General features: G+C 51.0%; 1 protein-coding gene across 1 annotated transcript in view; it reads left to right on the forward strand.

Moving 5' to 3' along the window:
* The window catches only part of LOC144266887 (uncharacterized), a 31,507-nt gene extending 11,692 nt beyond the window's left edge, over positions 1-19,815 (forward strand). The window contains exons 5-11 of the mRNA XM_077820440.1: positions 4,169-4,501; positions 4,795-4,873; positions 15,187-15,246; positions 16,682-16,708; positions 17,463-17,733; positions 17,921-18,071; positions 18,314-19,815. Coding sequence (XP_077676566.1) covers positions 4,169-4,501; positions 4,795-4,873; positions 15,187-15,246; positions 16,682-16,708; positions 17,463-17,733; positions 17,921-18,071; positions 18,314-18,607 — 1,215 coding nt within the window. The 3' untranslated portion in view covers positions 18,608-19,815. The remainder of the gene's footprint in view (positions 1-4,168; positions 4,502-4,794; positions 4,874-15,186; positions 15,247-16,681; positions 16,709-17,462; positions 17,734-17,920; positions 18,072-18,313) is intronic.
* The last annotated feature ends 2,051 nt before the right edge of the window (positions 19,816-21,866 follow it).

Raw genomic sequence — 21,866 nt, forward strand, 5'->3', positions numbered from 1 at the left:
GGCTCCTCCGCCCCTGAAACTGCTCACCGCAGTCCCCAGGGGGACCCCATTACTGCACAGTCCTTCTCGCTGGTCACACACTCCCAGGGGTTAACCGCCCCCCCCAAACCGCTCCTCTCTGAGCCTTCAGCACGCCTGGTCCTCGTCAATCCCCCTTCGTTTTACTGCTCCCCCGTCACTTACTGCAGGAAGCGCCATCCGCAGGGTGCAGTACATCCCACTTCTGCCACCAGTTGTCATGGAGTGCCTGGGTGATGCTCTGGAACCGCTCCCTACGAAGCCAGGCAGGACTCTGGGGAAGTCTCCTCTCGGGGAGCAGCCTGTCTGCAGGACACACAGCTCACAGAGCTTCCCCCTTCCTGGGTCTGACCTCGGAGCATTCAGCCTCCTCTGCCCCTCCGGGCGCTTCCCACAGCGAGTCCGCCCAGGCGGGGTCCTGGGGAAGCCAGAGGGTCCTGCACCCCAACTTCGCAGTCAGACGTGACTCTCAGCCAGCCAGTAAAACAGAAGGTTTATTAGACAACAGGAACATGGTCTAACACAGAGCTTGTAGGTGCAGAGAACAGGACCCCTCAGCCAAGTCCATTTTGGGGGGCAGCGAGCCAGACAACCCCGTCTGCCCTTCACTCCATGTCCCCAGCCAGCCCCAAACTGAAACTCCCTCCAGCCCCCCCTCCTCTGGGCTTTGTGCCTTTCCCGGGCCAGGAGGTCACCTGATTCCTTTGTTCTCCAACCCTTTAGCTCTCACCTTGCAGGGGGGAAGGGCCCAGGCCATCAGTGGCCAGGAAACAGGGTGTTGGCCATTGTCTGTGTCCAGACCCCTGCACACACCTGCCCTCTAGGGCTCTGCAACGATCATACACCCTTACCCCACCACCTAGATACTGAAGAACTGCATAGGGGAAACTGAGGCACCCCCACAATATTCAGAGGAAACATGAAGAACAGTCCCACTTCGTCATACATGTGCAACTAACGAGGTGGCACCCACTCCGGGCACTGACAGTCATATCAGCATTCAACTTTGGAGTTATTTAGCCAAAGGCTGGTACCACGTAAGCAAGAATCTTGCTGCAGGAATTTTTCAAAATTAATCAACAGCATCTAGGTTTGTACTCATACAATCAATCCACCTTTCATGTGGACTGTTGGCAGCTGGTGGCCCTCAGAGTCCACACAGGCTATCCTGAGGCCACAGCTGCTCCCTCAGTTCCATACAGACATGACGAAAAGGAAACACGGCAGAGTGGGCCCATCTCGGGACTGGCTGCTCCCATACTCCAGGCAAGGGAGATGCTCTCCTGATGGGCAGTGACCTCCGTGAAACGGTGGATCGCACTCCCTCTGATGGGACCCACCATCAGATAGAGGTACTAGGGCTGATCATATCACATGCCCTGAGGAAGCTGTTCCAGACAGACAGAGGGGGCTTCCGGATCTCAATATGGAGCTGAGAAGAGGTTGCAAAGAAGAGGCCTGTGTTGCCAACTCTGTTTTTCTGAAAGCCCCAGCTCATGGAGTCCTGTGATCATGGGAGAATCTCCCTTTCCTCCCACTCCCTAACTAAAAGCTACATTTCTTAGCCGTCCGAGATGTGGAGAAGGAATTGAAAACGTGACCCCGAAAGGCTCAAATTCCAGAAGGCAAATAGAAAGAACCCCAAATTTATTATTTTTTTAACCACTTGCTGTCAAGCCGATCTCATGACATTTGAGTTAGGTACAAGCTGAGATCACAGCGGGAAGTTTTGTTAACTCAACGAGGTGTCATGCCAAGGAGTTCAATAAACACACCCACAATAGTGGCTCAGAGCAAGGGGCTTTCAAAGTGCAGGGACTTGCACGAGTGTAAGTTCCCTTTCATAGATTCCAAGTCCAGAAGGGACCCTTCCCCCCATCCCCATGATCATCTAGTCTGAGCTCCTGGATCACACAGACCAGAGAACAGCTGTCCTTTAATTCCTGGCTGAACTGCAGCAGAGCTTTTAGAAAAATATCCCGTCTTGATTTAAAACCTGCCAGTGAAGGAGAATCCACCACAGCCCTTGGTAAGTTGTTCCAATGGTGAGTTCCCCTCACTGCTATAACTTTGTGCCTTATTCCCAGTCTGAATTTGTCTAGCTCCAACTTCCAGCCACTGGATCGTGTCAGACCTTTCCCTGCCAGATTGAAGAGCCCCCTATTATCAAATTCCTGTTCCCCATGCCAGTAATTATAGATGGGGATCAAATCATCCCTTAACCTTAAAGTAAATAGATCGAGCTCCTGGAGTCTCTCACTCTAAGGCAGGTTTCTAACCCTTTAATCGTTCTCGTGGCTCTTCTCTGACCCCTCTCCAGTTTACCAACAGCCTGCTTGACCTGTGGACACCAGAACTGGACTCAGGATTCCAGCAGCAGTCGCAAAAGGGCGAAATCCATAGGGAGAATCAGCTCTCTGCTCCTACTCGAGACGCCCCTGTTTAGTGGTTAAACCCCACCTGCGGCACCCTTGCACAGAAAGATCATCTCTCGTCCCTTCTCCCTCCCCTCCTCCTTCCCCCCTCCTGCCACGCCCGGCAGTGCCTTCCCTTTCACTTTCTCCTTACGGGAAGTCCCGGCATGAGGGGAATCATTAACTCTAGCAGGTCATTTCCCCCTCAGGCCTGACCGGGATGCCCTGTTGCCTGCAGCAGGGTCATTTTCTAGCCCATGGCCTAGGAGAGTTGGGCCCAGTGACTTTGGCTGGGTCCCACCGTGGGCTGAGGCCGACAGTCCTTGCTGAGTGCTGGTTCTACCCACGCCGCAGGCTCCTCTCTCCTCTTCACAGCCGTCCCACGCCCGGCCCTAGAGAGCCAGCGGAGACCCCTGTCGCCTCCTTGACATTCTCCTGCTTGCATCCCTACTTGCCCGGGGGGAGCCCCCGACTCGTGGCGGATCCGTTCCCCCTGCTGTCCCAGACTGGATCGCCCTGCCGAGGTTTTCTGAAGGCGTCTGATGAGGAGTCACTCGGACTCTCCCGGCACCCCTATTTCATACAAATGCCTGGCACCTTGGGGGTCCTCGGCCATGATTGGGTATTACCATATTACACCTACCGTGCTACACATAATATATACGGTCTGGCTCCGGGAGGGGGGTCAGGGCTGGGGTAGGGGTAGGGGGTGTAGGAGGGGGTCTGGGATGCTGGGTCTGGGAGGGGGGTGAGGGCTGGGGAATGGGTCTGGGATGTAGGAGGGGGTCTGGGGTGCCGGCTCGGGAAGGGGGGTCAGGGCTGGGGCAGGAGTATGGGGTGTAGGAGGGGGTTCAGACTGCTGGCTCTGGGAGGGGGGTCAGGGCTGGGAGCCTGCCCCGCCTCTGGAGATCCACGGGGAGCCAGTGTCTCGTGGGCCTTGCAACTAAGAACACAGCTCGAGGGGGCCATTGACCTGGGGTCAGTGATCGGTCCTTTGGGCTCAGGAGGAACCTGAATGTTTTTGTGATTTTGGGGACAGAGCGTCCATCACAAAGGCAGGCGTGTGTGGGTGACAAGATACAGCTGCGTGCCCAGAGGGACTGTCTGTGATGCCATGTGACGGCTGGTCTAACTGTAGCACCGGAGGAATTCACACTTGGCAGCTGGTCGGTGAGATCGCAATGTCGAACCGACAGCCAATTTGGGGGTTCTGTCCCGCTCGTTAGCAGTCTGCCCTGAGGTTGGTGCTCACGCTCTTGAGCCGCTCCAGACAGCCTGCCAATATGAACTAGGGTTAGGTTCAAACAAGAACGAATTCAGGACAGTCCACTGGCCTGTGTTATACAGGACTTTTCAGCAGATGATCACAGGGGTCCCTTCAGATTACTACGAGTCTGTGAGCCTGAGAGAAGTGGAAGTTGTCTCCTAATGACTCATGCTTTCACTATCCTATTATCATTTCCAGTAAGTCAGTTGTGAAAGGTGCTTCTGGTATAAATAGCTGGCAAACAGCCTCCCCCAGCAGCTCAGCCCCGGGCAGGAAACGGCCAGGTTTGCAGGTACCTTTACAGGAAGTGCAGAGCTGAACGACTAGAGTTTCCCCCAGTGCCTGAGGAGGGCTCAGCCCTGCCAGGAGCCACCTGGGCCCCGCGGGGATGTCTGGCGAATCCCAGGGTGGGGCCCGAGGGTCAGGAGAAATGGAAAAGAACGAGGCTTTCTATCATATCTCCTCCCAGGCGGCCGTTGTCTATCTCATATGGCAGGAGATAAGGAAGCCGGTTGATGCTCTGGTCAAGAGGATCATCGCTGAAGTGAGTAAGTCCCATAACCTGTTCACGGGGGAAGCCATCCTGGTGGGCAGCCGAGCCCAGGACCTCCATGTCCAGGCACAGTCCTGCAGCCTCGACTACGACTTCCTGGTCCCCATCCATTACAACACCAACCTGATCCTTACGAGCTGCCAGTTCTGCAAACTGGACACCCAGAAAGGTTGTCTGCCTGTCTGCCGGAGCTCTAAGACCCCGGTGCCGGCGAATCTCTGCGGGGACAAGGTGATGGTGCACCAGACGGTAAGTGAGATCATATAGGAAATTCAAAACCTCACTCCCTGCTAGCCCAGCCCACGACCCCAGAGCTGGACTGTCCAGCCCCCTGCTCAGAAGCCTGATGCTATAAGTTTATGACCCAGTCTGCCACTTCTACAAAGGAAAACGGACGTGAATCAGCCTTTGTAAACTGAGCTGAGATTTCCCAGGCACGTCAACCAAAGCCCATTGGTTTAGGTAAAATATAAAACAGATCTTCAGCTTCCTCTTGATTTGGATTAAAGCATCTAAAGATGTCTTATTTCACCCCTTTTCAGCCAGAGCCGGAGAATAGCCTTTGTCCACATTATGTAATGACAGAATTCTGCCGGTGTGTCCAGGAAGCTCTAGCTGACGGTAAGTTTCCTTGTGAATATTAATTCACTATTACTGCGTCAATTGGTTAAACCAATCAGGACGATGGTAAATACTGCCACAGATTTGCTGTTTTTTCTATAAACTTTTTATTACATTTAAAATACGTAAATATATAACAAACAGAAGCTATCAGTAACCTTTTGCTACCTAATCTTAACTACACTTGAAATATTAAATTATACGTAGTACGGATGGTTAAAATCAGTTATTTGTATTACAGCTTTCTTCAGCTTCCCATTAACATCCCTTAGGGTTAAAAGTACATGGTAAGCTTGTTAAACAATGTTATTTGCTGGGAAAAATGAACTCTTCAATTAAGTTCTGCCCCAAGCCTACAGGTGTAGGAACCTTACCCTGGCATTTGGGTTAAGTTAGCTGAATCTCAGAGCCGGCATTTATCTGACTTAGCGGCACGGGTTCTGAACAGCCGGAGAAGGGTCCAGTGCATCCACTACACGATTTTCTGATGGATTAATCTTAACCGGGGCCCAAGGAGCAGTTTAGGGCACTTTGTTTGTTTCCATTGGTTAGCAGAGAATAATTGGCCTAGTTCCTCCTTCTATTTCTTTTTTAGGGAATCTGTTTAATTCGAATTTGTTGGCCAAACATCTCATGTTGCCGTAGGTCTTGGCATTCTGGGTAATATGTGGAGAAATGAAAGCAGTTCAGGTGGGTCAGGGCATCTGGGGAGACAGCTGGGAGGCGGCATGTTTGAGTTGAATGTATTGCTACTCCTTCTTAGTCCCCAGACCGGACCTTTCTTTTAATATTGTAAGAGAGGAAGGTGCCGTTTTCAATAACTTGACTGATGGTCAAAATCCAATCTGGCCAAATGATGGGGTTGCCCATTAGAGAGAGTTTTGAGGTACCTCAGATAGAGACCTTTCTATTTTTGAGAGGGTGATTTTTAAATGGAGTGGTCACCGTACGCCAAGGATGTCTGGCTGCCACAGTCGCTGGTAATTGTTCTTTAGGGGATCGGTAGTAATCTGAGTGCAGTGCATTGGAAAGGGGTAAAGAAACAACAATCCTGCTTCCCGCTGGAGCCAATCCGGGGGTCTACGGCATGGAGGGGATGAGCCACTGCGCTGCTTGGCTAAGAATTATTGCCAGGTGGTAACATTTAAAGTTAGGAGATCTAAAAGCACCTGTTTTGACAGGGAGCTGCAATCTGTGTAAGGGGATCCGGGGCTTGTTACCTGAACCCCACCAAGGGACCTGCACATGTTGTCGATTTGGTAAAAATAAAAGGGAGGAAGATGGCTAGGGAGAGAATTCCAAATAATAAGGCTCTGGGAAGGGCAGTCACTGTGAGTGTGTTTATTTCTCCCCAAAGGCAGGGAGGCACTGCCTGCCATCTCTTGAAATCTGCATGATCGATTGATGTTTTTAATTTCCTTAGGGAACAGGATGCCAAGATAGCCGAGGTTTGTAGGATATTGGAATAGGTTGATCTGGATTTGTAATAGACAGGAGGATGTTGTCTGCTTCGAGAAGGCTTTTTGTCTGCTGAGTCACTGATTTGATCCCTTGAAGACCTCGGTGTTCCCTAATTAGTACTGCAAGTGATTGTAATGCTGGATTGGACAGGAATGGGGGGAGGGGGCTTCCCTGTCTAGTCACCTCAGACAGATCCAAGAGGGGACGTTGTGCAGTTCGGTAGGGCAGGAGAGTTGGAATTGGAACATGACAGCTTTATCCAGGAAATAAAGGAGTTTTTGCCTCAACCCAAATTTATCCAGGGTATGAAAAGGCTTCTGCCAGCTCACTCTGTCATGGGCCGTCTCTGCACCCAGTGAAAGGGTTGCATGGGGATTGCTAGGGCTGATGAAATGCCGGAAGACGAGTCAACCGATGTGTGTGATCTTTTTCTATCTTTTTTAATAAATCCCACCTGACTGGAGTGAACCATCCCTCATGGCTCTGTCAAGCCTCTTAGCCCGTATTTTTGAAAGTATTTTTATAACCCTATTGATTAAAGAGATGGGTTTATGGGTCTTGCACTCTGGCACATCCTTACCTGTCTTGAGTAGTACAGTAATTGTTGCTACCACTGTTGTTTAATTGCTACAGAGCTGATACGAAGTGTATCGTGTAAGGTGTCTGTCGATGGAAAAGTTACGAGTCACTAAGTCTGAGAATCCCCTTTATAAGTATGTATCATCTCTGCACGGTGAGTTACAAAGATGGGTGGTATATTTGTATTTCAAACTCGTGCTGTGTTTCTGGGTGACACCCCCAGCTGGATTGGCATCAGCAATATCTAGCTTGCTTAATGGTCCATCAAGGGCAATCAGCTACATAATAAACCCAGGGAAAGAAGCCAGGGGCTTTGCCTAGGAGCTAGCAGGACACGTAGGGACAGGCCTGTGCACAGGGGACTGCGGGGCTTCTCCATGCCCCTGTGCCGTGAGCTTGTGTTGGGGACAGAGAACGTACAGACAGGGCCGCCCAGAGGATGCCGGGGGCCTGGGGTCTTCGGTGGCGGGGGTCCTTCTACTCCAGGTCTTCAGGGCACTTTGGCGGCGGGTCCTTCACTTGCTCCGGGTGTGTTTGGCGGCACTGAAGGACCCACTGCTGACGTGCCACCGAAAACTCTCGTGGGGGCCCCTGTGGGGCCCGGGGCCTGGGGCAAATTGCCCCACTTGCCCCCCCTGCCCCCCCGGGTGGCCCTGAATACAGGCCACATGGCAAAGGACATAAAAGGCAGCTGCAGTTTCTCCATTTTGTCTTCAATCCTACTTCCCACCTCTGGATTCACTTCTCTACACACTGAAGCTCTGAACAAAGGATTGACTGACCCATCTAAGCTTTGGATATGTTTCAGAGGGACTTTCAAGCTAGCAAACTCTGAAATCATATGTATGTATCTGACTGCCGTAACCATTTAACATCTCTCTTCTCTTTCTTTTCTTTTATAATAAACATTTAATGTTAGACACTAAAGGACTGGCCGGCAGGTTGGTATTTTGGGTAAGATCCAAACTAATATCGACCTGGCAATGTGGCTGGCCCTTTGGGGATCCAAAGAACATTTTATATAGTGAGCAGCAGTGTTCCCTCTAATTTTCTACGTCCATGTGCGGAATGAATTTTATATGCACCAGTATGGAGGTGATGGGTGGCTGGGGTGGGTTCGGGGTGGGCTGAGGGGTTTGGCGTGTGGGAGGGGCTCAGGGCTGAGGCAGGGGGTTGGGGTGCGGTGGGTGAGAGCTCTCACTGGGGGGTGTGGGCTCTGGGGTGGGGCTGGAGATGAGGAGTTTGGGAGGGGCTCAGGGCTGGGGCAGAGAGTTGGGAGGGGTGCTGGGAGGGGTGCGGGTTCTGGGGCGGGGGACGGGGGTGTGGGGTTTGGGGTGCAGGCTGCCCCAGAGCTGAGGCGGGGAGAGAGGACTCCCCCCCAGCCCTCTCTCGCTGCAGCAGCTCGGGGGTGGGTGAGAGGTGCCTCTCCCAGGCCTCAGCAGCTCTGGCGGGACAGGGCTGGACATATTTGCTGGTCGGGAGCCAGAGAACTGGAATGCAATAAGGGGGCTGTCCTAAAACGAAGCATCTTGTTTTCCCTTTTAATTTTGAAAGCATCCGGGAAGGAAACGAAGCCATCCAAACCCAACCCTTTGGCTAGGGCTCTTGATCTACTGAATTTATGCCTCTTTTCCACCGTGTCCTTGCTGTAATCTGGCGAAATCATCAACCTTCTATTTATTTCAAAAATTGTACAATTATGGCCAGGGTTTTGCATTTGGAGGGGGTTTTGGTGCAAGGGTGCAGTGGGCTCTGTCAGTGTCCAAGTTCTGATCGGGGGGTACAGACAAAAGTCTCCCTTTTTCCAGCCACTCTAGGAGACCCACAAATCTCAGATTGTTTCTCCTTGATCTTCCCTCAAGATCATTAACCTTCTCCTGCTGTGCTTTCATGGCCCTTTCCTGTTGCTCTTAGATTATATTCATAATCACTGTGTCTTCTAACAAAGAGATTCTGTTCTCTGCCTCCTCAAGTCTTGATGCCAATCCTTGCAAATCAGCTCAAAGTGTACTGGTCATATTTTTTTATCTCAGTTATACCTTTAGCTATTTTTCTCCAGACAGTCTGTTCACTTGAGACTTGTTTTAGCAAGTCCATAATTTCATCAGTTCTCAGAAAGGCAGCCTCTCCTGGTCAGCTTGTTAGGATTTTGTAGAAAGTATGGCAATGGAGCAACATCCATAATGGTATGAAATTAAAAGAAAAGAGTTGTAGAATATAAAAACCGCCATTCAGTTGCTGATGGCTATGGATTTTAAGAGGTGGGGAAGGGAGATGTAAAGTTATGGAGCCCCCATCCCTTTAGCGGCTCCCGGAAGCCAATACTGCCGTAGGGTTAACCACCACCCTTCATTTAAGATAGTTGTAAGATAGTCAAGCACATGTCACTGCCCAAAACAAAGGGATATGTGAATGTGGTCAGGAATTTGAACAACATGGGTGAAGGGGCTTTGCTGGCCATTGTTTTGGCTAAGGTTTGTGTGCGTATGAGTGACACAGCACAAGGAGGGAAATTGAGAGCTTGGAAAGGAAGCTGGTGACAGTATTGTGAGAAACGCCGAGAGAGCGAGCTTTTGGGCACTGTGCTGTCTGAAAGATTCTTGGGGCTCTGAGCAAGGAAACTGTCTCCGGTTGTTTGGTTCCTCTTGAGTTCAGTGGAACGGGACTTGGTACATTCCCAAAAATACCAGATTCCATCATCAATTTCTGCTCCAAACTGGAGCAACCCGCAGGACCCCGAATTTTGGCTAAGTGCTGTGGCAAAAGGGGGAACAACACTGGTTATTATCATTATTATTTATAAATGTGGCTGCAGCATTTTCCTTGCTACAGACTTTTGCCAGGAGATATTTGGTGTTTTGCAAAATACTTGGGAATGTTTCCACCAGCCATGGTCTATACATTTAGGGGAAATTCCTAGGGTTTAAGGCCAGAAGGGTCCAGTAGCTCATGTAGTCTGACCTCCTGTAGAACCCAGGCCAGAGAATTTCACCCAGTTCCTCTTGTACTGAGCCCCAATAACTTGTGTTTGGCTAACGCATCTTCCAAAAAGGCAGCCAGGCCTGGCTGGAAGCCATCAAGAGATGGAGAATCCACCACTGCCCTGTGGAGTCTGTTCTGTGGTTAATGACCCTCACTGTTAACAATTGGTGCCTTATTTCTTATTTGACTTGGTCTGTCTTTAACTTCCAGCCATTGGGTCTTGTTCTGCTTCTCTCTGCTACATTGAAGAGCCTGTTAGTACCTGGGATTTTCTCCCCATGAAGGTCCCTCTCCAGCCTCCTCCAGCAAAGCACACAGGCAGGGCCACCCAGGGCCATCCCTAGACATTGTGGTGCCCTACGCAGCCCCTCTCCCCCCCCATGGGGGTGGGGGCTGCGCCCAAGGTCTGTGGGGGGCAGGAGCAGGCTTGGGGGGCAGGGGGAGGAAACTGCCCCCCCAGCACGAGCCAGGGGCGCGGGTTGGGGCTGGGTTGCTCCACTTCTCCCAGCCCGGTGAGTGCAGGGCGGGCCTGACACGTGCTGGAGGCCCCCAGGACATAGCTCAGGGGAAGGGGTGGAGTGGGGGCGGGGCAGGCGTGGAGCAGGGGTGGGAAGAGGCGGAGCAGGGACCGCTTTCCTGGCCAACTCAGCCGGCCAGGGGATCGGGTTGGCCGCTGGAGCAACATGCAGCTGCGTAGGGCACCAGGACATTTTGGGGAATTTGGTGCCCCACATTTCCTGGTTCCCGACGCAGCTGCGTACTTTGCGTATGGGTAAGGATGGCCCTGGGGCCACTGCTAGCTGCAGAAGATACAGACACTGAGATCAGCTCTGGGAATGCTCAGCTTAAAGGACTTACCACAGCACCCAGATGTTCCCCCCCCGGGGGTACAAACCCAGAGTTATATGAAGTTTGCCTCCTTCCTCAATGTGAAGGAAGGTATGCACAGCTCCCCGCCTCCCCTCCCCCCAGTTAGAAATTACTACAGAAATTGGCTACAACGAATATTTCTCACCCTAAATATTGCTCCAGGCAGAATCTTTCACAGGCCAGACAAATCTTTCCAGCCTGGGTCAGCAGCGGTTCCCTCCCTCAGTCCAGTCTTTTGTTCCCCGGTGTTTTCCAGTGTCTCTTGGGTAGGGAGGCAGGGGTGAAGACAATGATTGTTTTTCTCCCCCGCCTTATATAGAATTTCCATAGGGCGGGAACCCTTTGTTTGATTCATAGAATCATCGAATATCAGGGTTGGAAGGGACCTCAGGAGGTCATCTAGTCCCACCCCCTGCTCAAAGCAGAACCAAGCCCCAACTAAATCATCTCAGCCAGGGCTTTATCAAGCCTGATCTTAAAAACCTCTAAGGAAGGAGATTCCACCACATCCCTAGGTAACACATTCCAGTGTTTCACCACCCTCCTAGTGAAATAGTGTTTCCTAATATCCAACCTAGACCTCCCCCACTGCAACTTGAGACCATTACTCCTTGTTCTGTCATCTGCTACCACTGAGCCAGCCGAGCTCCATCCTCTTGGGAACCCCCCTTCAGGCAGTTGAAGGCTGCTATCAAATCCCCCCTCACTCTTCTCTTCTGCAGACTAAATAACCCCAGTTCCCTCAGCCTCTCCTCATAAGTCATGTGCCCCAACCCCCTGATCATTTTCGTTGCCTTCTGCTGGACTCTCTCCAATTTGTCCACATCCCTTCTGTAGTGGGGGGACCAAAACCGGACACAATACTCCAGGTGCGGCCTCACCAGTGCTGAATAGAGGGGAACGGTCACGTCCCTTGATCTGCTGGCAGTGCTCCTACTAATACAGCCCGATATGCCGTTGGCCTTCTTGGCAACAAGGGCACCCTGCTGACTCATATCCAGCTTCTCATCCAAGGTAATCCCCAGGTCCTTTTCTGCAGAACTGCTGCTTAGCCAGTCAGTCCCCAGCCTGTAGTGGTGCATGGGATTCTTCCATCCTGAGTGCAGGACTCTGCACTTGTCCTTGTTGAACCTCATCAGATTTCTTTTGGCCCAATCCTCTAATTTGTCTAGGTCACTCTGGACCCTATCCCTACCCTCCAGCGTATCTACCTCTCCCACCAGCTTAGTGTCATCCGCGAACTTGCTGAGGGTGCAATCCATCCCATCCTCCAGATCACTAATAAAGATGTTGAAGAAAACTGGCCCCAGGACCGACTCTTGGAGCACTCCACTTGATACCGGCTGCCAACTAGACATGGAGCCGTTGATCACTACCCATTGAGCCCGACAATCTAACCAGCTTTCTATCCACCTTATTGTCCATTCATCCAGCCCATACTTCTTTAACTTGCTGGGGGGATTCCCCCCACTCCTCAGGGAAAAGTACAGCAGACCACAGTATTGGTTAGTATAACTGTCATTCATGAGTCAGTAGCAGTATGCAACGTCCACAAGGCCAAGCCTTTCCACACTCCATTGTCTTTGCTGACAGCCCATAGCGCTGTCTGGCTTTTCCATTGTTATACCTGAAATGTTAGCAGTGGGAGAGACCCAAAGCAGCAAATATGAAATACAGATACACAGGCCAATATTCCTAACTCCAGATACGAAAACGATACATTCATACAGATAGGATAATCATATTCAGTAACTCGTAACTTTTCCAATGATATCTTACATAAACCATCTCGCACAAAGCATATCTCAGTTATAGCATATTCATATTCTTAACCATATTTTCATACATCGGGGGGAGCCGTGTTAGTCTGTATCCACAAAAACAACGAGGAGTCCGGTGGCACCTTAAAGACTAACCGATTTATTAGGGCATAAGCTTTCGTGGGTAAAAACCCCACTTCTTCAGATGCATATCAAGGGCAACGTCACAACCTCTTAATCTTCTTTTTGATAAAGTAAACAGACTGAGGTCTGTACAGTCCTGTCTACACTTAAAAGTGTAGCTTAAATAGCTGTGGCACTCAGGGGTCTGAATACTCCGTACCTGTTGTGACCCGGGGTGCCCGGGTTAGCCCTCACTGGAAATGCCAAGGTCAGGGCAGGCTGCAAAAGGCAGAGCAGATACTCCCCAAAATGGTGGGTAACACTGAAGTTAAACCTCCCAACCAGTCACAAACTGAGCTTCTGATTCCGCCCCCCCACCCCGCACCCCCGACACTGGTTATCGAGAAGTAAAAAAATAAAAATAAAAAGCAATACACTGCATCCCAGTTCTCTGGCTCCCAATCAGCACCGAGGTCCAGTAAGGTGAGAAGTTATCTAAAAACTCTGCTCACATCTACAAAATGTTCTTCCGACCCCAAAGGGCCAGCCACGCTGCCAGGCTGATATTAGTTTGGATCTTACCCAAAATACCAACCTGCCGGCCAGTCCTTCAGTGTCTAAAACTAAATGTTTATTATAAAAAGAACAGGAAGAGCGATGTGATATGGTAAAGCCCTCAGATACATACAGAGATTTCCAAGTCCATAGATCAGATTCTTTGCAGCACTGGGGAGTTTGCTGGCTAGAAAGTCCCTCTGGAATCACCCACTGCTGGGATGGGTCAGTCAGTCCTTTGTTCAGAGCTTCATTTGTAGCAAAGTCCCTCCAGAGGTAAGAAGTAGGAATGAAGACAAAATGGAGAAGATGGGGCTGCCTTTTATATTCCTTTTGCCATGTGGCCTGTACTTCCTGTGTCCCAAACACAAGCTGCCCAGCACATGGCTTGGAGGCCTTAGAGTTCTGTCCATAGGCCTGTCCCTGCCTGCCTTGCTGAGTCATAGGTGTATCCCCGGCTCCTTTCAATGGGTCCATGGTACAGCTGACGACCCTGGATGGGCCATCAAACAGTCCAGACACGGCTGGTGCCAATCTGTCTGGGGGTGTCACCCTGACCCACAGCACAGATTTGGAAATACAGATCTACCCCACCTATCTATAACTCATAATACAAAGGTGATACAAACGTATAAACAAGATTATCATACTTGGCAAATTATAATATTTTCACTGATACCTTACATGGCATATCTGGTCAGATTCCTTGCAATTTTATAACACTGTATTGGTAATAACATCCTAAAATGTCTCCCATATTTCATACAGCGTCACACCCATGAGTGCCGTAGCTATGGCGAACTAAACCCCGGCAGATCTATTGGTGAACATTTTTTAGGTTTTTTTCTTTTTTCCACCTGCTGTTGTGTCACTGGCCAGAAACTCTTTCTGAGACAAACTTCAGATAAAGGGAAACTCATTCTTTAACTTCCCAAGCAGTTTGCCAAAGAGGTGCACCCGAGCGACCTTGGTAAAGGGCATAACACCACCTTGCACTGGGTAACCGTTGTGCTTTTATATCCATGTCCTGAGGATGTTCTTAATTCCATTTCCACCGGGCTTGTGTTGCTGTAGCTCCAGTCAATTCCTTGCCAAGCGCGACAGCCCTTTAATATTGGTAGAACAGCACCCATCCGAGCAGGGGTTGTAAGGATTTTCCTATACTGGCAGAGGCAGATTTACAATGAAACACACAAGTGCCCTTGCACGGGGCCCCCCAACCACAGGGGGCCCAGGGCCAGGCAGCCCAGCACCCCCTGCCGGGGGGGGCGCTGTGTGGGAGAGCAGGAAGGGAGCCATTTAAGAGCCGTGCTGGAGGCGTGGCGTGCGGTGTGCTCTCCCAGCCGGTGAGCCGGGATCCTGCTGGCTCCCGAGACTCCTGCTACAGGCTGGCGCTGGCAGCCAGGTGAGGCAGGCAGGTGACGGGCCGGCTGGGGGTGTGCTCCCCTGGTGGGGCGTCCGTCCGTGCCTGTCCTGCTGCCCTGCTCCTCTGGACGCCGGGCAGCGCAGGTGCCATAGGTGCCGACTCCGTGGGTGCTCTGGGGTTAGAGCACCCACGGGGAAGAATTAGTGAGTGCTCTGCACCCACCGGCAGCCAAGCTCCCCTCCTCTGAGTGCACCGTGTCCCTGCTCCTCTGCCTACCTCCCAGCGCTTCCCACCCGGCAGCCGCCAAACAGCTGTTTGGCAGCGTTAGCACGCTCCGGGAGGGAGAGGGAGGAGCAGGAACACGGCGCGCTCAGGGGAGAAGGCAGGGCCGGGGCGGGGATTTGGGGAAGGGGTTGGAATGGGGGCGGGGCAGGGGTGGGGCCTCATGGAAGGGGTGGAGTGGGGGCAGGGCCAGGGGCAGAGGAGGGGGCGAGCACCCAGGGGAAAGTGGGGAAGTCGGCACCTATGGAAGGTGCAGTCCCAGCCCCTAGAAAAAAGCCAGGGGAAGGACGCGGCAGGCCAGGGGGGGTCTCAACTCTCACCTGCTGCCTCCACAGATCCCTTTGGCAGAGAACAGGAGCAGTGGCAGGACAGGGACGTGTCCACCAGCCAGTCAGGTAAGGGAACCCAGCGGCCGCAACTGGGACTGCCCCAGCCCCAAGCCCCCCCCCACTCCCCACGCACTGCCCCCTACACACACATACCCCAGCCCCCTTCCCTGACTCCTGTACCCCCCACCCACACCCAGCCCCACCCGCACCCCCTGCCCTGACTCCTGCACCCCCCATCCCCACCTGCACCCCTCACACCAAACAGAAGCTGCCCCAGGTGAGCGCTCCGCAGCGCAACCCTCTGCCCCAGCCCTGAGCCCCTTCCCTCACCCTAACTCCTGTCAAGACCCTGCACCCCAACCCCCAGCCTGCTCCTGCACCCTAACTCTCTCCCAGACCCCACCCCCAACCCTGAGCCCCCTCCCACATCCTAACTCCTGTCAAGACCCTGCACCCCAACCCCCAGTCTGCTCCTGCACCCTAACTCTCTCCCAGACCCCACCCCCAGCCCTGAGCCCCCTCCCACATCCTAACTCCTGTCAAGACCCTGCACCCCAACCCCCAGTCTGCTCCTGCACCCTAACTCTCTCCCAGACCCCACCCCCAACCCTGAGCCCCCTCCCACATCCTAACTCCTGTCAAGACCCTGCACCCCAACCCCCAGCCTGCTCCTGCACCCTAACTCTCTCCTAGACCCCACCCCCAACCCTGAGCCCCCTCCCACATCCTAACTCCTGTCAAGACCCTGCACCCCAACCCCCAGTCTGCTCCTGCACCCTAACTCTCTCCCAGACCCCACCCCCAACCCTGAGCCCCCTCCCACATCCTAACTCCTGGCCAGACCCTGCACCCCAATGTTTTTTTACTTTTTTTTTTAATAAAGCGCTCTTATCCAGAGCACTTTACAATCGTTAGCTACCGGTACAAACAGTATTTGGAAAGATCAGTAAGTGGTCCTCCGAGACCCTCTGCGGTTTTCAAGTGGTCTGTAGAAAAAGAGTTAGACAATGAAAACAATGAAGGTACCTCACTTTATTTCCATTTACTTCCTATTGCTTATAATACAGGAGGAGGATGAAGAAAAAAAGAAGGAAAACCAGGGATGGGGGAGATAAGAGCGAATGTTCTTTTTCTTGGCTGGGTCCCCAGGGGGGCCCCAAAAATGAAGCTGAGCACAGGGCCCCACTAACTCTAAATCTGCCACTGTATACTGCGATAAAAATCATCCCCATAAGTGAAACAGTGGAACAGTCGAGAGTGGAACAGGGCTAACTGATCGTATTTCCAGTGTGTGTTGATTTCAGCACTTCCAACACCCATAGTTCTTACTATGAGTTAGCCAAGGCCTTATTAATATAGACACAGAGAAATCCGACTTCTTCCAACTCTCTTGCAAACTGATCATTTTCTTCCAGATTTGTCTGTTTGGTCAGTGTTATATACAAGAATTGGAGTGTCATAGATTTTAACTAACATTTCCTTGCCCCATCTCTGTTTTTAGAGAGAAGAAAATTTGTTCCCGGAGTTAGTAAGTAGAAATTACATCCATTAAGGGATTCTGTAAGTGGAGAAATTATAAGCACGAGGGAAATACAGAAGGGAAAACTGTTAAATTGCATAGGGTAAAATAGTAAATACATTGAAAAGGGGGCTGTGGGTCGGGTTTGAGGGGCATGACAGAGCTGTGGGGATGGGGGAGCCCCTGTCTGGGATAGTACGGGCTGCTGGTTGGGGGTTAGGGGCACCAGCAGAGCTGTGTGTTCGGGAAGCCCACAGCTGAGATAGCGGGGGGCTGCAGGTTGGGACTGAGGGGCATTGGCAGAGCTAAGGGGTGAGAAATTTTTCACTGTTCCTTCATAATCTCTCCCGCACAATGGAGTTCCCAAAGTTAGGGGTTAGGGAGTCAGGATTCCTGGTTTCTATTCTCAGTTCTTCCACTAACTCACCACGTGCCCATGGAGATGAAGTTAGTCACACAATGTCACAGACACTCAGAGCTAGAACCCAGGAGTCCTGGTTCCCAGCCCTTCCCCTGCTCTAATCATTAGACCCTGCTCATCTCCCAGAGCTGTGGAGAGAACCAGGAGTCCTGACTCCCAGCCCTGGTGCTCTAATCACTAGACTCTGGTCCCTTCCCAGAGCTGGGAGAGAACCCAGGCATCCTGGGATCTTGGCCCTCATTCCCTTGACCTTTGCCCTTCCATCATCTCAGATCTGCAAAGCTTTGACCTATGTCAGCTGTTTGCTTTTAACTCCGACTCCTCTGTCTTGCCCTCTCCAAGGCAATGTTAAACTGAGGGACATGAATAATAAACCAAAGTGTTCAGCCGTGCAGCTCAGTGCAGAGGTGAATGGCCGACCTGTGTCTATAGACCTGGTGCCCACCATCCGGAATAAAGTGGAGGTGTCCAAGGATTGGCTGAAGCTGGATCTGAGCTGGCTTTCCGACTGGTGGGACTGGGAGCAGGGTGCTAAGCAGAGAAAACCCACCTGGAATATCACGGAAATTGACAAAACTGGGACCGATCTGGTGGCCAAGGGTTCATTCTGGAGGTAAAAATGCAAATCTCATTTGTTCCCGCAGAAGGCAACACAAATACACACAGAGCAGGGCTCATCCCCTCCAGCAGGAAGGGATGGACAGACACACACAGACATCCCGGGGCAGGTTTGGGATGGGGGCCTGTCTGACCCTGTACTCCCATTCAGCCCTGCCCCATTTCCCTCCACCTCACTCCAGGCTGACCTTCTCCCTGGCTGAGACCCAGCTCCTCAAGGACATTGACGCCGATGGTGGGTGCAGGTGGCTGGCGTTGCGGCAGCTAAAGAAAATCAACATGAAGCAGTGGATACCACGCTACGGCAAAGTCCTGACCTCCTACCACCTGAAGGTCACTCAGACGGGGCAGCCAGGGAGGGAAGGGTGATGCGAGCATCCACAGTTGTAGGGGAGAAAGATCTAGTGGGTTGGGGGAGTGGGGGGCTGGGAGCCAGGATTCCACAGTTCTCTCCCCAGCTCTGGGAGGGGAGGGGGTTAGGGGAGGGGGGCCAGGAGCCAGGACTCCTGGGTTCTAGCCCTTGTTGTGGGAGGGTAGCAGTCTCTAGTGGTTAGAGCTGCATGTTTCTTTTGCAGACGGTTCTTTTTTGGGCTTCCTACCTCAACCCAGAGACAGAGAACTGGGCTACGGAGCTGGATGCTCTGGGGACCCTGCTAAAACTGCTGGAGTTCAGCCTGGAGAAGAGACACCTGCCCAGCTACTTCCTGCATTCGGTTAATTTATTCGACTGGTGCCTGACTGAGGAAGAGAATTCCCTGAAGAACCGGGTGCTGGAGGTGCTCAGATGGGAGGTGAGGCTGACGAGATGCAGCCCAGAACCGTACCTCCAGCTGACCGACAAGCCCGAAGTCTTGGGACCCTTCATCTAACGGGCGTGGGAGCTCAACGAGTTTAGAGGGGAGCATCAGAAAGACATTGATGAGTTGGACAGATTTAGACTTGAAATAAGGTGCATATTTTTAAACAGTGTTGGTAATTAACTATTGGATCAATTTAGAGATTCTTAGATTTGAAAAACAGAAGGGACCACTGTGATCATCTGAAGGCCTGAAAGCCTGACTTTGAAAATTGTTTTAAATGATCATTATTTTACATAGTAATATTTGTATTAATTTTTGTTAGTATAACGTGTTTTGGAATTAGTAAGAAGAAACAGTTTTTGGTCTTATTTTATTTTTAGTAGCAGTAAGAAGGAACTGTTTTATTAAGGATTGTTTAGCTCTGCTTTGCTCTGTAAGAAGTCTTGTTTTTGAAACTGTTCTGTGTGAGTGGAGGAATGTACGGTGTTAGGATACAGATATTCAGGCCTCTCTGTAAAGGCCCAGACTCTAAGAATTTAGGTGTATTCTTATCACTTGGCTAGTTCTAAAGGTATAAAAGAAAGAGAATCAAAATCACTGTCTGCCGGTGTAAGAGCATCCGATGAAGTGAGCTGGAGCTCACAAAAGCTTATGCTCAAATAAATTTGTTAGTCTCTAAGGTGCCACAAGTCCTCCTTTTCTTTTTTCTCTCATTGTGACAGTCTGAGGCCCTGTGCTTAGGCTCAGGCCTTTGGCTAAGCGACAGAGGCAGCCATAAGCTGGGAAGCGACCGGTCACCTCCTCACATTCCAAACTGGTCACATCGAAAGAAGGTGCCATTGGGCTGTTAGGATACAATCCTGTCCTGATAGTGCCCATCGCCTCCAGAGAAAGGGAAGTGCCTAGAAGATGTAAAAGGAAACTTAGTTTGATAGTTTTCTGTTCAGTAAGAACTCACTTATCAATAGACACAGCTGGGAAACCCTTATTTCTTTATAGATGTAGTTGCGAAATCCTCACTTCTGTAATGCTTTGTCATTATAGTTCCCACTTTGCTATTGTTTGTCTGTATAATCTCGGTCTGGTTCTGTGATTGTTCCTGTCTGCTGCATAATTAATTTTGCTGGGTGTAAACTAATTAAGGTGGTGGGATGTAATTGGTTACATAATCATGTTACAATACGTTAGGATTGGTTAGTTAAATTTCAGGAAAACGATTGGTTAAGGTATAGCTAAGCTGAACTCAAGTTTTACTATATAGTCTGCAGTCAATCAGTGTGTGGGGGGGTGGGGAAATGGGAACAAGGAATGGGGGTGGGGAAATTGGAATCATGTTTTGCTAAGGGGGGGAATGAGAACAGGGACACAGGTATAAGGCTCTGTGGTGTCAGAGCTGGGAAGGAGGACACTAAGGAAGGAAATTGGAATCGTGCTTGCTGGAAGTTCACCCCAATAAACATCGAATTGTTTGCACCTTCAGGTATTGTTGCTCTCTGTTCATGCGAGAAGGACCAGGGAAGTAAGCGGGTGAGGAATAAGCCCCCTAACATATGGTATGCTAATAGATAAGAGATAGGAGGCCCCAGTACCAGATGGACCGAACGGTCAAGAGGGGAATAAAGGAATGAGAGGCGCAGAATCTCTCTGATGGCTTGTGACCGTGGTCCTGGTAGGAGCCAGCTGAGGTCTCTCAATTAGGGTGAATTGCAAACAGACCGGGGGGACAATACCCAAAGCTGGCGGATATTCCAATATTTAGATTTACCAAGCCAGCATGAAACAGCTTCTGTATTACCTCACTGGTTACCCAGAAGTCCAAACAGCACAGTTCCCTTAAAGTACCCAGCCTCAGGCCTCCATCCAGGTATCCATGTCAAATATGATGACGATTACTGAAAATCTCTTATTCCCTCATATAAAAGAAAAGGTTCTTTTCATCCCAAAGGATCAGCCACACATCCAGGTCAATATATAACTTAAATCTTACCCAAAATACACGCATATAGCCAATTCTTATTAACTAAACTAAAATTTATTAAAAAAGAAAAGAGAGACAGAGTATGGTGAGAAGATCAATATACAGACAGACATGAGTTCAGTTCTTGAGGTTCAGATCCATAGCAGAGATGGTGAGCTTGTAGCAGACCTGTCTGTGTGCTCTCTCTCTTTTTAGGCAGCGAACTTAATAATTTCTAGGAGTGTCCAGTGGGAGGGTGAGAGTCTCTGGGGAGCTCTGGGCTTCGCTGCATGTTACCGGCAAGGCAAGGTTTGGGCTGGCAGAGTCCTGAGGAGTTTTTTGGGGCTGGCTGACAGGCTGGGGTGGCCGGGAGCGGACCAGCAAAGCGCTCTCTCTTGCTGAGGCAGAGGGCTCACGGGCTGAGGGTTCTGGGCTCCCTGAGGAGAGCATCGCTCCCGTTGTCCTGTGTCTCTGTTCCTGGTGTCCCAACGACAGCTTGGATAATCACGTCTTTTAAACACCTTTTCCTATTTCACCCAGATGTGTCCAGGACCGCAGCTGCTGCATTTTCAGCCCATCCAGTGCCCTTAACCATGCCCATTTGAACATAGCAGAGTCTAAAAACCGTTTAATTTATTTCCCCCTACTTGCTGTTGCAGCTTCAAGAACTTCCTTTGTTTTTCCTGGAAGCACGCTTAGCAAATCAATGATATTTTACCCCAAACTACCCCCCCTTCAAGATCAGGTCAGGGATCAAGTTCCTAGCAATGTTCAGCTAGTCTCGGAGGTGCCCTGCGCTGTCGTTTGGACCTCAGGGCTACCCCGAGACATCAGCACCATTGCTCTCAGGAGGCAGCAGGCCCATGTGTTCTGGTTTTACCCTGTCCTGCGGCTCTGTTGTCTCATTCTCTTGTATTTGTTGCCTGTCTGAGACCCTCTCAGGCAAGACGGCTGCTTTGATGCCCCTTATCTCCCTCCTTCCCTGGGATTTGGAGGTGTTGCCTATTCTTCTGTAGTATGTCTCCACCTGGGGTGACAGCCTCAAATGACCCCAGGGCAACCACTGCATCATTGTGAAGTGGATCCGAAATCATGCTGATTGCTTTGTTCTGCCTCGTCTGTCGGCAAGTCCCCACTGTCTTGCTGATGTCCGTGTCTGGCAGTGAAAGGATTTTTCTTCTCCGTTTTCTGTTGATCAGAATGGCAGCAGGGGACACCCCCTGCATCCCGGGGGCCAGTCTGTAATTTCATAGGGCTAAATACAGACCAGAGTCTGACTCGGCAGTCCTTTTCAGTCGTGGCTTTAGACTTTTGACACTGTTCTCCACCATCCTGTTTGATGGGGGATAGCATGGACGAGTGGCTACGTTC

Source organism: Eretmochelys imbricata, chromosome 6, assembly GCF_965152235.1.
Source record: "Eretmochelys imbricata isolate rEreImb1 chromosome 6, rEreImb1.hap1, whole genome shotgun sequence".
Classification (NCBI taxonomy): domain Eukaryota; kingdom Metazoa; phylum Chordata; order Testudines; family Cheloniidae; genus Eretmochelys; species Eretmochelys imbricata.